The sequence below is a fragment of the Fukomys damarensis genome, unplaced genomic scaffold (assembly GCF_012274545.1).
Source record: "Fukomys damarensis isolate Sample0158 unplaced genomic scaffold, DMR_v1.0_HiC HiC_scaffold_21, whole genome shotgun sequence".
Taxonomy (NCBI): domain Eukaryota; kingdom Metazoa; phylum Chordata; class Mammalia; order Rodentia; family Bathyergidae; genus Fukomys; species Fukomys damarensis.
The window spans coordinates 6,861,488-6,875,310 of record NW_022900933.1 but is presented as its reverse complement, the minus strand read 5'-3'; the positions used below and the strand labels follow the sequence as shown (position 1 = coordinate 6,875,310).

At 36.3% G+C, this 13,823-nt stretch overlaps 1 protein-coding gene across 1 annotated transcript in view; it reads left to right on the top strand.

Moving 5' to 3' along the window:
* Kcnh5 (potassium voltage-gated channel subfamily H member 5) overlaps positions 1 to 13,823 on the top strand; it is a 332,835-nt gene that overhangs the window by 41,703 nt on the left and 277,309 nt on the right. The window contains exon 3 of the mRNA XM_010638760.1: positions 10,128 to 10,234. Within this exon, the coding sequence (XP_010637062.1) occupies positions 10,128 to 10,234 (107 nt within the window). The remainder of the gene's footprint in view (positions 1 to 10,127; positions 10,235 to 13,823) is intronic.

Sequence of the window (13,823 nt, the reverse complement as noted above, 5' to 3'; positions counted from 1 at the left end):
GAGCTGTTGTGGCTGCCTTGATGTCCTGCACTGATTCGAAATGTTTTCTTTTCATGGTCATTTTGAAGTCACACAATTTGTCCAATCCAAGGGACAGCATTTTGATGGGATTTTTTTTTGTAATAAATTTTTAAAAATTATTTTTTAAAAAATGTTTGCCATAAAATTTGGTCAGACCTTATGTGACAGCTAAATTCTTAAGTTTCGTGTATTGATCAAGAGGTTAGCTTATGCAGTTTGAGCCTGCCATTTTGTTCTGAGGTGCTTGTATTTATTTTACTATTATAAAGACAATTTTTTTCTTCTAAAATATTAATGTGGAGTGGAAAATGGAGGATACAAATTCCTCAGTGGTTAGGCAGTCTTTAGCCTGCGTGTCTACTTCTTTCTGATTTGTTAATGCCTAGAATTTTAGTTGCTTAGGTTAGTGTTGTAGAAGATGGGTTTCACTTACCCTGTAATTTCTAGGTGTAATTTGGCATTGCTATTGGATCCTGCTAACAGACTCTGCGTGTCATGCTGAGTATTTTATAAATTGGTAAATCGAGGGGCAGATTTTCCACAGGATAACTTATGATCAATTTCAGGTGCCCTCTTTGAGTGTATATCTTTAAAGGCTTGATGCCTAGTTTTGTGTAATGATTTTCTATTCTTCTTGTTAAAGAGGGCTCCAAAGATTGTGCAGGCTTTAGGAACCATTAACCTTGCATATGTCTCTGGCAAGTAGGCAAATTCTTTGAAGACTGGAAGAAAAAATATAACGAAGATATACGTTTAACTCTCCAAAAACTTGAAGTATTTAACCGTGACACGTAGTCTTCGCTGGTGGAAGAAATGATCAGGCTATGTGCGTATGACAGTAGAATGTGGTCTCTAAAATATGCCCCACCGACATTTGAGAGCGCGAGGAATGGAGTGTTAGAGAAAGGTAGCCCTTGATGAGGTCTATTTTGTTGATTGTGGTACTTTTCTTGAGGTTCTCTTACAAAACCAGACTGTCATATTATTAGAAATCTTAGGAAATTAGAAATTAGAATTTTTCTTCTTCTTCCTTTCTAGTTTTATTTTATTTTGTTACTGGTGATTGACCTTTTGTCTTCCAACAGTGATCCAACCTCCAGTCTTTTATATTTTTTTATTTTGAAACAGCATCTCCCTAAGTCGCTTAAATTGCCCAGGCTGGGGATAAATTTCCAGCCCTCTGCCTCAGCTTTCCAGAATGCTGAGATTATAGGCGTGTAACACCTGTGCCTGGCTGAAACATTTTCTTTCTAAGTAACAGATAAAAGTGTACATATTTCTGAGCTACGCTGTGTTTTAAATACTGGTCAAATTGGAGCAATTAGCATTTCCATCTTCTTATCTCTTTACAGTAGGAGCTTCCAAGCTCCTCTTCTGATTCTCCATCAAATAGAGGATAAGTTATTGCGAACTGTAGTCGCCGTACTGTAGAACAGTAGAACACATTTCTCCCAATTGTTTCGGTACCGGTTATTCAACTTCCCTCTATTTTCTCTTCTCCTCCTCTTTCCAGCTTCTGGCAATTACTGTGCTGCTTTCGGCTACTTTGAGAGTAACTTTTTTAGCTTCCACATCAGAGGGAGAACACGTGGTATTTTCCTTTCTGTGCCTGGCTTCTGTAATGTCTTTGAGTCCTGTCCATTTGCTGGAAATGGGCGGGATTTAAATACAATGACTAGTATTACACTGTGTACAAAACCCACGTTTTTGTTATCCAGTCATCCGTCAGTCGACACCTAAATTGATTCCGTATCGTGGCTGTTTGCGAAAGTGCTTCAGTAAATGTGGAAATGCAGGTATCCAAGTGTGCTGACTATAGTGCCTTTGGATGAATGTTCAAAAGCGGGAGAGCTCGATCATATGGTAGGACTACTTTTATTTTTAAAGGAACATACATCCTGTTTTCCACAGTGGCTGTACACCACTAGCGGTGTATAAGATTTCTCCTCTTTGCATCCCTATCAGCATTTGTTGTTTTTTCTTTCTCTTTTTTCATTGAGTTTATTGGTACATTTTAGGTATACAGTACAGTTGCATTCATCATTGGGATCTTGTACCTTTGCATGACAGGTCTTGGTTCTTATATTTTCTCCCATTCCCTCACCCACCCTTCATCCCCTCCACCCTCCCCTATTTACAAAGACTTTGTTTCCATTTTTTCCTTTTTTCATATTTTTTCTCTTTCCTTATTTACTTTCCCCTACCCTTCCCACTTCCCCCTCTCCTTTAGACATTTTTCTTCCTATTTCACACTACGTTATACCATTTGAACCTTATTTACACTTTTAGTTTTTCACACCAGAGAAATTATTTCGTATTTACTCAAGTAAAGTGTGTCCTATTTATTTCACTTAAGAGTATGGCTTCAGTGTGCATCCATTTAGCTATAATTTTTAAAAAATCATACCATTTGGATTAGAATGAGATGATATTTCTTTGTGGTTTTGATTTGCACTTATCTGATGGCTAGTGATGTTGAACTTTTTTTTTTCATATAGTGGTGAGTCATCTGTATTTCTTCTTTTGAGAAATATCTATTCAGATCATTTGCCCATTTTTAAGTGGATTGCTTTTTTGTTATCGAGTTCCTTATATATTCTGGATATTAATCCTTTGTCAGATAAATAATTTACTAAGTATTTTCACATTTTTTACGTGTGTGTGTGCTTTCAAGGCAGGCAGCAGAACCACTGAGCTAAATCCCTAGCCCACCCATTTCTTATTTTGTCTCTTCACTGTATTTATTGATTGTTTCCATCCTACAGTATATTTTGAGATCAGATATTGAGGCAGCTCCAGTTTTGTGTGTGTGTGTGTGTGTGTGTGCACGTTTGTGTTGTTTTTCTCCTGCTTAAAATTGCTTGGCTATTGGGGTCTTTGTGCTTCCATGTAAAATTTAGGTGCTTTTTTCTATTTCTGTGAAGAATACCATTGATATTTTGATTGGCATTTATGAAATTTAAATCATTTTAACTATTATTTTTTCCAATCTACCAACGTGTGAGATCTTTTTGTATTTTGGTATCTTCTTCAATTTCTTTCATAATTATTTTGTAATTTTCATTGTAGGTGTTATTTATCCCTGAGTCAAATTTGTTCCCAAATATTTTGAGTTTTTAATTTTTTTACTATTATAAATGGGATTGCTTTCATTATTTCATTCTCAGCAAGTTTGCCAATCATGCATAAAAATGGTTTTTGGGTGTTGATTTTGTATCCTGAAACTTTTCTGAATTCATTTATAAGTTTTCTTAGTCTTTTGGTGGAGTCTTTTTCTGTGTATGTAGAATTGTATCATCTGCAAGCAAGGATACTTTATTCACACCCTGGACTTCCTGTTTCCTTGCTTGCCTTCTTTCCTTTCTTTTCCTTTTCCTTCCTTCCTTCCTTTTTCTTCCTTTGTTCCTTCCCCCCGCCCTTCTTTCTTTCTTATGGTCAAGTTGCTCTGGTTAGGACTTCTATCCTGTGTTGAATATGGGTGGTAAAGTAGGCATCCTTGCCTCATTCCAGATCTTATGTATAGGAAACTCTTCTAGCTTTTTTCTGTTCAGTGTATTTTCTGTGAGTTTGTCATCTTTAGCCTTTGTTAGATTGACCTATATTTTTTCCTTTTCTCTCATTGAGTTTATCGGTTCATTTTAGATATACAGTGCAGTTACATTCATCACTGGGATCTTGTACCTTACATGACATGACCTATATTTTTTCTACACCCAATTTGTTCAGATTCTTTTTTTTTTAATCATGAAGGCATATTGAATTTTATCAAATGGATTTTCTGCATTTCTTCAGTTGATCATACGGTTTTTGTCCTTCATTTTATTGATGTAGTGCGTTATATTTATTGATTTATGTATGTTGAACCAACTTTGCGTCACTGAGATAAATCCTCCTTGATCATAGTGACTGATATTTTTGGTGTGCTGTTGGATTGAATTTGCTAGTATTTTGTTGAGAACTTTTGCATCTGTGTTATTCAGAAATACTGAGCTGTAGTTTTCTTTTCTTTCTTTTTTCTCATTGAGTTTATTGGTATATTTTAGGTATACAGTACAGTTACATTTGTCATTGGGATCTTGTACCTTTACATGACAGGTCTTGGTTCTCATTTTTTCCCCTTACCCCTGCCATCCCTTTACCCCTTCCTCCCTTCCCTATTTACAAATACTTTATTTCCATTTTTTCATTTTCTCATATTTCTTTCTTTGCCCTTATTTCCTTTCCTCTACCCTTCCCACTTTCCCTACACCTTTAGCCCTTTTCTTCCTATTTCACATTGTCAATTATACCATTAGGATCTTATGTACAATTAGTTTTTCACACTAGAGAAACTACTCAGTTTTACACGTGTGACTTATTTTACTTAAGAGTATATCCATTTTCCTATGAATGACTCTAATTTCTCATTCTTTATGGCTGAGTAGTGTTCCATTTTATGGAAAAACCACATCTTCTTTATCCAGTCTCCAAGTGATGGACAACTGGGCTGTTTCCAAGTTTTAGCTATTACAAACTGTGCCGCTATAAGCATAGGTGTGCATATATCACTGTGGTATGATTCTTTTAATTCTTTTGGAAAGATACCCAGCAGAGGGATGGCTGGGTCAAATGGAACCCCTAGTCCCAGCTCTTTGAGGTATCTCCATATTGATTTCCATAGTGGTTGCACCAGTCTGCACTCCCACCAACAATAAAGAAGGATTCCTTTCTCCCCACAACCCGCCAATATTTGTTATTGTGTGATTTCTTGATATCAGCCATTCTTTATGGGGTGAGGTGGAATCTCAGTGTTGTTTTCATCTGCATCTCTTCAATGACCAGTGATGTGGAACATTTTTTCATATATTTACTTGATGCTTTTACTTCTTTGTCTGAGAAATGTCTGTTCATTTCAGATGCCCAGTTTTGAATCGGGTCTTTATGTTTTGGGGAGTAATTGTTTTGAGTTCTTTATATATTCTAGATAATAGCCCTTTGTCTGAGGGGCAGCTGGTAAAAATTTTTCCCACATTGTAGGTTGTCTTTTAGTTCTGTTGATGGTTTCTTTTGCAGTGCAGAAGCTTTTTAATAAGATGAGATCTCAGTTGATTCTTTTTGTTAGTTCCTGTGCTACTGAGGATTTGTTTATAAAGTCTTGTCCTATGCCATTGTCTTCCAGAGTTCTGCCTAAGTTATCTTCCAGCAAGTTTAGTGTTTCTTTTTTGATAATTAGATCTTTAATCCACTTGGATTTTATTGCATGGTGAAAGATAAGGGTCTAGTTTTAATCTTTGGCAGGTTGAAATGCAGTTTTTCTAACAATATATTAAAGAGGCTATCTTTCCTCCAGTGAGGATGGTTGGCTGCTTTGTCAAAGATGAGGTAGCTGAGTACATCTGGAGTTGTTTCTGTATCTTCCAATCTATACCACTGAGCCTCAGGTCTGTTTCTTTGCTGGTACCATGCTGTTTTTATCACAGTGGCTTTGTAGTATAGTTTCAAATTGGGAATTGTTATACCCACTGCCATGTGTCTGTTGCCTAGGACGGCTTTTGCTATTCTAGGTCTCTTCTGGTTCCAAATGAATTTTTGGAGTATTTTTTTCTAGTTCTGTGAAATATAATGTTGGAATTTCAATAGGAATTGCATTGAATCTGTATAGCAGTTTTGGTAGTATGGCCATTTTCACTATGTTGATTCTTCCTACCCAGGAGCAGGGGATATCTTTCCATTTTCTTAAATCCTCTTTGATGTCTTTTTTTAGAGTGCTGTAGTTTTCATTGTAGAGGTGTAGTTTTCTTTTCTTTTTTGTCCTTTTTGGTTTTGGTATCAGGATAATGCTGGCTTCATAGAATGAAAAATTCATTTTTCAGGGAAATGCAAAAAAGTTGCAGTTTTTTTTTTGGAAATAAAATTGATATTAGTTCTTTTCTTTCTCATTGAGTTTATTGGTACATTTTGGTATACAATACAGTTACATTCATTATTGGGATCCTGTGCCTTTACATGACAGGTCTTGGTTCTCATTTTTTCCCTTGTCCTTGCCCTCCCTTCACCCGATATTAGTTCTTCTAACAAAGTTTTGTAGAACTTAGCAGTGAGGCGATGTGATTCTAGGCTTTGTTTTTGTTGGGGAAATTTTTATTATTATCAAATTCGTCATGCTGCTTATTATTGATCTACTCATGTTTTATGTTTTCATGGTTCATTTTTGTTGCTTACCTGTGTCCCAAAATTTATGAATTTCTTCTGCATTTTCTAATATTTTGTGGATAGCTGTTCATAATAGTACCTAATGATCCTTTGTATTTCTAATGTGTCATTTTAAATTCTCTTTTTCATCTCTGATTTTATTTAGTGTCTTATTTTTCTTGGTTAGTATAGCTAAATGTTTATTGATTTTTTTAATGTTTTCAAAATTCAACTGTATTTCATTAAGCTTTTGTTCTGTTGTCTTAGCCTCTATTTTGCTTTTTCTATTCCAATCTTTGTTACTTGTTTGTTTGTTCATTTGTTTTTTGGTCCCAGGGATTGAACTCAGGTTCTTGTGCTTGCGAGGCAGGTGGCGGAACCACTGAGCTAAATCCCTGACCCTTTTTCTTATCTATAAATTTTAAATTGCCTTTTTTCTTGTTTATTAGTTTATTTACATGCATCTTTCTTTCTTTCTTTCTTTTTTTTTTTTTTGATGCAAGCACTTGCTGCTATAAACTTCCTTCTTGGCACTGCAATATCCATGAGTTTTGTTTCAGAAATTTTAAAGTTTCCTTTTGATTTTTCCAGTGACTTGTTGTTTATTCAGCAACATGTTGTCAAGTTTCTGCATATCTGTACAATTTCTACAATTCCTTATGCTGTTGATTTCGTTTTTTTCCCTCATGTTGAGGAGATACATGTGATATAAAGTTCTTTTTGAATTTATTGAAACTTGCTTTGTACCCCAGTGTATAGTCTACTTCAGGTAGTGTTCACTGTGTTGAATTGTTTGCTGTAATTCTTGGTTGCCATGTTCTATATGTGTGTGTGTGTGTGTATGACTATGTGAACATAGTTTATATTTGATTTTCTTTTTTTTGACTTTCTGTCTGGATGATCTGTCCTTTACGAAAGTAGGGTGTTGAAGTCCTGAGCTATTATTGTGTTGTAACCTATTTTTCCCTTTATATCCAACTGTATGTGCTTTATAAAATTAGGTCCATATGTATATGTATATTTTATTTCATGTACCTATCCCTCCAATTCCAAGATTTCTGTTTGGTTCTTTTCCATAATCTCTAGCTCTTTAGTTGAATTTTTTATTCATTTTGTGAATTGTTTTCCTAATTTGATTGAATCATTTGTCTGTATCCTTTTGCATCTTGTTGAAGTTCCTTGGAATCATTCTTTTAAATTCTTGTCTAGGCATTTTGCCATTTTCTTTCTTTCTTTTTTGGAATTTGTTCCTAGGGAGTTATTGTGTTCCTTGGGATACATCAAGTTACTTTTTTACATACTTCTCTGTCCCTATGTTGCTCATGTTTCCACATCTGGTAAACCAGTTGTTTCTATAAATTTAATAGGGCGATTTCTTAGACTGGAGCCTCAGCTTATAAGCTGTGTTGGCTCTGGTTGCAGGTGGACAGTGTTGTGTAGTCTCCTTGCAATGTCTTTAGCTATAACCAGGGGCTATGGGTGCAGTGCAGGCAGTAGTGGAGTTGCAAAGTCCCTCTCTGTGGGGTGAGGGTGTTCTAGCACCTGAGGATGGAGTATCCACTCTAATGGACCCCCTGCTCTAGAGGGTTCCAACAAGTCTGGTGCAGTGCACGTACACGATGGCAGGAGTGTTCTTGTCAGTCTCCGAGGGCTACAGGAGGCCAGGGATACTCCAGCAGGATTCTGGACAGGTGAGATGCAGCTCCCGTGGCTATCGTGCATCTATAACACTGATTGCATCGTTAATCTCCAGGACCTGTGTGGAGTGGAGCCACCTAATAGTATGAAAAGGTGAGCCACACGGGCCAGTGGAAGTGTAGTGAGGTTAGGTTTGTTCTTAAAATAACTGCGCAGCAACATCCTAGGTAGGAGAAGTTCCCCCTCCAAAACAGTGCAATGCTGTGCCCTCCCCAACTGGGCTTGTTGCTTACGTGGACTGCAGGATTCCCAGTAGCAAAAAATTCAGGTGTTTATGGTGCCAGTATGGACTGCTAAGACTTTCTGCCTATCTGTTTCTCAGTGCGGGAGGGTTTTCCTAGGATCAAACTGTTCTGAACTGGGGCAGTGCAGTAGTTGATAGAAGGCTTTATTCCCTTCTTTACTGGATTACTTGGAGTCTCTATTCCACAATTTCTCTGTTTCATCTGTACTGTGTTCAGCTCTCTCTCCCACATATTGTCATGGCATGGTAGTTGTACTTTTTTCCTTTCTTTGAAAGTAGGGCACATCTGTTGTGTGTAGTCAGCCATCTTGCCAGAAGCCTTCCTGTAACTGAGATTGGAAAGGTTTTTCAGGAATGTAGGTGTTTATTCCTTAATCTGTTTTGTTTTGTATGTTATAGCCATAGAAAGCCATGCTTGTACATATCTGCAGTGATAAAATTGCAAGTGCATTATATACATGACTTGCAGGCCTCTATTTTTATCGTAGTATGGGAACATAAAAAAGACCAAGCAAACTGAAACCATGTAATATGTTTTTTATATTCCCATGCTACCATAAAAATAGAGGACTACAAGATTGTAATGCTGTAGTAGATGAATGGCTAGTAAGTGGCTAACTGGTGGGTAGCATGGCGAGTGTGGAGACACTGGACAAAAGGTTGCTTTGCATTGTGGATGGGATGGTGCAGGGTGGTGTGAGATGGCATCATGTGCTTCAGAATGGATACAATTTCAAGCTTACAATTGTTCATTTTTCCATTGAATGTTTTTGGAGCATGACCAACCATAGGCCACTGAAACCATAGAAAGTAAATCAATGGATTAAGCATGATAAATGTCTAGTGAGTTGTAGACTGAAGACCTAGCAGTGAAGTTTATAGTTATGTAACTGTGTTACTCGCAGTCAACATACTGTGGTAAATGAAATTTTAACTGTTTTTGTGACACTGCTGTTATTTAATCCATTATGATTAAAATCTCTGCATATGGGAAATATATAAAGCAGGGAGTCCCTCCTCTCTTTTCTTCTCCATATATCATGAATACACACCCCCCCCACATATATGTAATATATATTCTGTTGTAGATAAATGACTTCCAAAGCTCATTGTTAGGAAGTTTAGCAATCATATTTTTGAAATTGAGTTTATTGGTACTTTTAAAGTATACAGTACGGTTACATTCATCACTGTGTTCTTGTACCTTTACATGACAGATCTTGGTTCTCATTTTTTCCCCATGCCCCTGTCCTCCCTTTACCCCTTCCACCCTCCACTATTTAAAAAGACTTTGTTTCCATATTTTCCTTTTCTCATATTTTTCCTCTCCCTTATTACCTTTCCCCTACCCTTCCCACTTCCCCTACACCTGTAGCCCTTTCTTCCTATTTCACATAATTAGTTATACAATTTGGATCTTATTTACACTTTTAGTTTTTCACACCAGAGAAATTCTTTGGTATTTACACATGTGTCTTGTTTATTTCACTTAAAAGTATGGCCTCAGTGTGCATCCATTTTCCTATGATTGACTTTAGTTTCTCCTTCTTTATGGCTGAGTAGTACTCCATTTTATAGAAAAACAACATCTTTATCCAGTCTCCAACTGATGGGCAATTGGGCTGTTTCCAAGTTTTAGCTGTTACAAACTGTACCGCTATAAATATGGGTGTGCATGTATCACTGTCATATGATTCTTTTAATTCTTTTGGAAAGATACCCAGCAGAGGGATGGCTGGGTCAAATGGAACCTCTGAATTGATTTCCACAGTGGTTGCACCAGTCTAGCAATCATAATTAAAACATGGTTTAACATTTTATTATGTATATGTATTCAATAACATTATATTGTTAACCTTAGATATATACAACTGGTTTAAAAATGTATTGTGTGGCAGCAACACTTTTATAGGCAAATTTAAATAGATAAAACTATCTGATTTTATAAAACAGTTTGAAAGTAAAACAAACTGAAGACATTCTTTTTTTACAGTTTTATGTATGGGGAATTGACGGACAAGAAGACCATCGAGAAGGTCAGGCAGACTTTTGACAACTACGAGTCAAACTGCTTTGAAGTTCTTCTGTACAAAAAAAATAGTATGTATTTCTCTTTCATATGGGGCCCAAAGTGATGATGTGATTTTCCAGGACATTGAAGAATGTTTAAATGAACTAAAATCCATAACCTCAAATACTTCTTTTTTTGTGGAGAATATTTGAGCATTTGAGATTTACTGTCTTGGAACTTTCGAAGGTTACAATGCACTGCTATTAACTACGAGTCCCACTGTTCCACTTAAAATGAGAACACGGTATTTGTCCCTCTGTGCTTGTCTTACTCATTTAGTGTGATGTTCTACTATCCCATTCATATTTATACAAATAATAGGATTTGTCCTTTTCAGGTCTGCATACTATTCCATTGTGAATATATAGTCTCTATTCTTTCTCAAATCATCTGCTGAGTGATAAGTTGATTCCTTAATTGGCTATTGTGAATTGTACTGCAATGAAATTGGAGTTTAGATATCTCTTTGATACACTGATTTTAAATCTTTTGGGTGAATACCAGGAGTGGAATTGCTGGATACAGGGTAGTTCCGTTTTTAATATTTTTAGGAGCCTACATCCTTGGGCCGTACTAATTTCCATTCACACCAACAGCGTGTGAGGGCTCACTTGTCTCTACATCCTCGCTGCCTTTTAGCTTTTCTCATTTGGTGATCGTCATTCTGATAAATGGACAGCGACCTATTGTAGTTTTAATTCACATTTTTTAATGATTAGTAATATTTGGCATTTTTTCACTTATTTGTTGGTCATTTTTATATCATCTTTTGAAAAATATCTTTTCAGGTCCATGTCCATTCTCTTAACTGAGTTATTTGTTTTCTTTCCACTGAATGGTTTGAGTCTCTCATGTATTTTGGATATTAACCCCTATCAAATATATGTCTTTCTAAATATTTTCTCCCAATCTGTATATTGTTTCTAAATTTCACCTTTTTGTGGGTCATTCAGGAAAATTAATGCTCATGATAAACTTTCATTGTTTGTGACAATACATAGAAATGACAGAAATTCTTTAATGTATTCTTTTTTTTCTTTTTGGTGCCAGGGATCAAATTTGGTCCCTTGTGCTTGTGAGGCAGGTGGCAGCATCACTGAGCCAAATCTGTGGCCCCTCTTTTGATATTAAGAACGCCATTTCCTTTCTACACAAACACAGGTGGCATGTGAACCTTTGGTAGCTGCTTGAGGTCTTTAAGAACATGAGAACATGGCCTTTGGCCAGGGGTAGACTGTGCTTTGTGGATGGCTGGAGGAAGTAGTCATTACTTTCAGAGGACAGCATTCATATCGGGTCCAATAACTGTTGTGATCTGTCTTCTAGGATGAGATTTGTGGATGGTCAGTTGTCCAGTATGGAACCACATAAGACTTAATGTTATAGATAGACTCTGTCAGAATTTGACAGGAGAAAAAATAGTGACTAAGCTGAATGATGAAATCGTCTTTTGAGTTGCTTTTTTAACATGGCCACCTATTTACATCTCTTCTTGATATTTTCTTGAATTGTGCTTTCTTGCTTAAAATGTACAGTCACTTCTTAAAATGGATCAGTTAATTTTGTGTTAATGGCAAGCAACAGCAAAATCCATTATTTTTTCGGTAGAAATTGATGGCTATTAAAATTTCTTTATGTTTGGGAAATATTCTAGCTTCAGCAAGAAACATTTGTTTTATATTCAGTGCCTGTTGGATTTTGTGGAACATAACTTATCCTATTTTCCTTAAAACAGTGCTCTTTATGGAATATTTGGAATTAAAACCAGATTTTTCATATTAACTAATAGACTAACAAATGAATAGCAATAACTATAGACCTTGCCTCACAGGGGTACATCTGATAACAAGAACATTTGTCTTTCGTGGTTTTACTTAAGGAATATTTCATGGTCTTGTCTTTCATTTTAATACCATGACAAGAAATATTTCTGTTTGAAGTCGCAGCCAAATATCAATTACTTATCATCTAGAATACAGTCCTTTCTGGTTGATCAGCTCCTTCTTCTGTAAGAGAAATGGCAGACTGTAGATGCTTTCTAGCCCCTTTTCACTGGATCCAGTACATACTGACACTTCACTGGAGATCAATGTGCCCAAATCCCCTTCACTTTTCAGTTGTGTTGTTAGCCTCAGTACAACTGAGATATGTACCCGAAGCTTAGCAAATGATTTAAGAGCACTCTATATTACTAAGGTCAACCACTCCGCTATTTAAACAATAAACAAATCTTTGTTGAATTTTCAGACATCAAAGCCAAGTCCTTAGTTTCTGAGATTCTCAAAATTACCTTAGTGGAATTCTGTTTTCTTTATTTACTTTATTTTTTTATTTTATTTTATTTTCCAGTTTTAATTGAGTTTATTGGTACATTTTAGGGATACAGTACAGTTACATTCATTGTTGGGATCTTGTACCTCTACATGACAAGTCTTGATTCTCATTTTTTCCCCTTACCTCTGCCCTCCCTTCACCCCCTCTTCCCCTCCCCATCTACAAACACTTTATTTTCATCTTTTCATTCTCTCACATTTTTTTCTTCTCCCTTTTTACTCTTCCCCTACCCATCCCACCTTCCCTACACCTTTAGCTCCTTTCTTCCCATTTCTAAATGTCAGTAATCTTATTAGAATCTTATGCATTGTTGCAGATTATTTACACCAGGGAAACTATTTGGTATTTACACATGTGTGACTTATTTATTTCACTTAGGAGTATATCTTCAATATGTATCCATTTTCCTATGAATGAATCTATTTTCTCATCCTTTATGGCTGAGTAATATTCCATTTTATAGAAAAACCACAACTTCTTTATCCAGTTTCCAACGGATGGGCAAATAGGCTGTTTCCAAGATTTAGCTATTACAAACTGTGCCGCTATAAACATGGGTGCACATACTTCTCTGTAATATGATTCTTTTAGTTCTCTTGGAAAGATACCCAGCAGAGGGATGGCTGGGTCAAATGGAACCTCCAGTCCAAGCTCTTTGAAGTATCTCCATATTGATTTCCATAGTGGTTGCACTAGTCTGCACTCCCACCAACAATGGAGAAGGGTTCCTTTCTCCCCACAACCCGCCAACATTTGTTATTGTGTGATTTCTTGATAGCAGCCATTCTTTGTGGGGTGAGGTGGAATCTCAGTGTTGTTTTCATCTGCATCTCTCGAATGACCAGTGATGTGGAACGTTTTTTCAAATACTTTCTTGATGCTTTTACTTCTTTGTCTGAGACATGTCTGTTCATTTCGGATGCCCATTTTTGAATTGGGTCTTTATATTTGGGGGGACTGATTGTTTTGAGTTCTTTATATATCCTTGGTAATAGTCCTTTGTCTGAGGAACAGCTGGTAAAAATTTTTTCCCACATTGTAGATTGTCTCTTAGTTCTGCTGATGGTTTCTTTTGAAGTACAGAAGCTTTTTAGTAAGATGAGATCCCAGTTGATGATTCTATCTGCTAGTTCCTGTGCTACTGAGGATTTGTTCATAAAGTCTTTTCCTATACCAATGTCTTCCAGCAAGGAACTTACCTTCCAGCAAGTTTAATGTTTCTGTTTTAATATTTAGATCTTTAATCCATTTGGATTTTAATTTAGTGCATGGCGAAAGATAAGG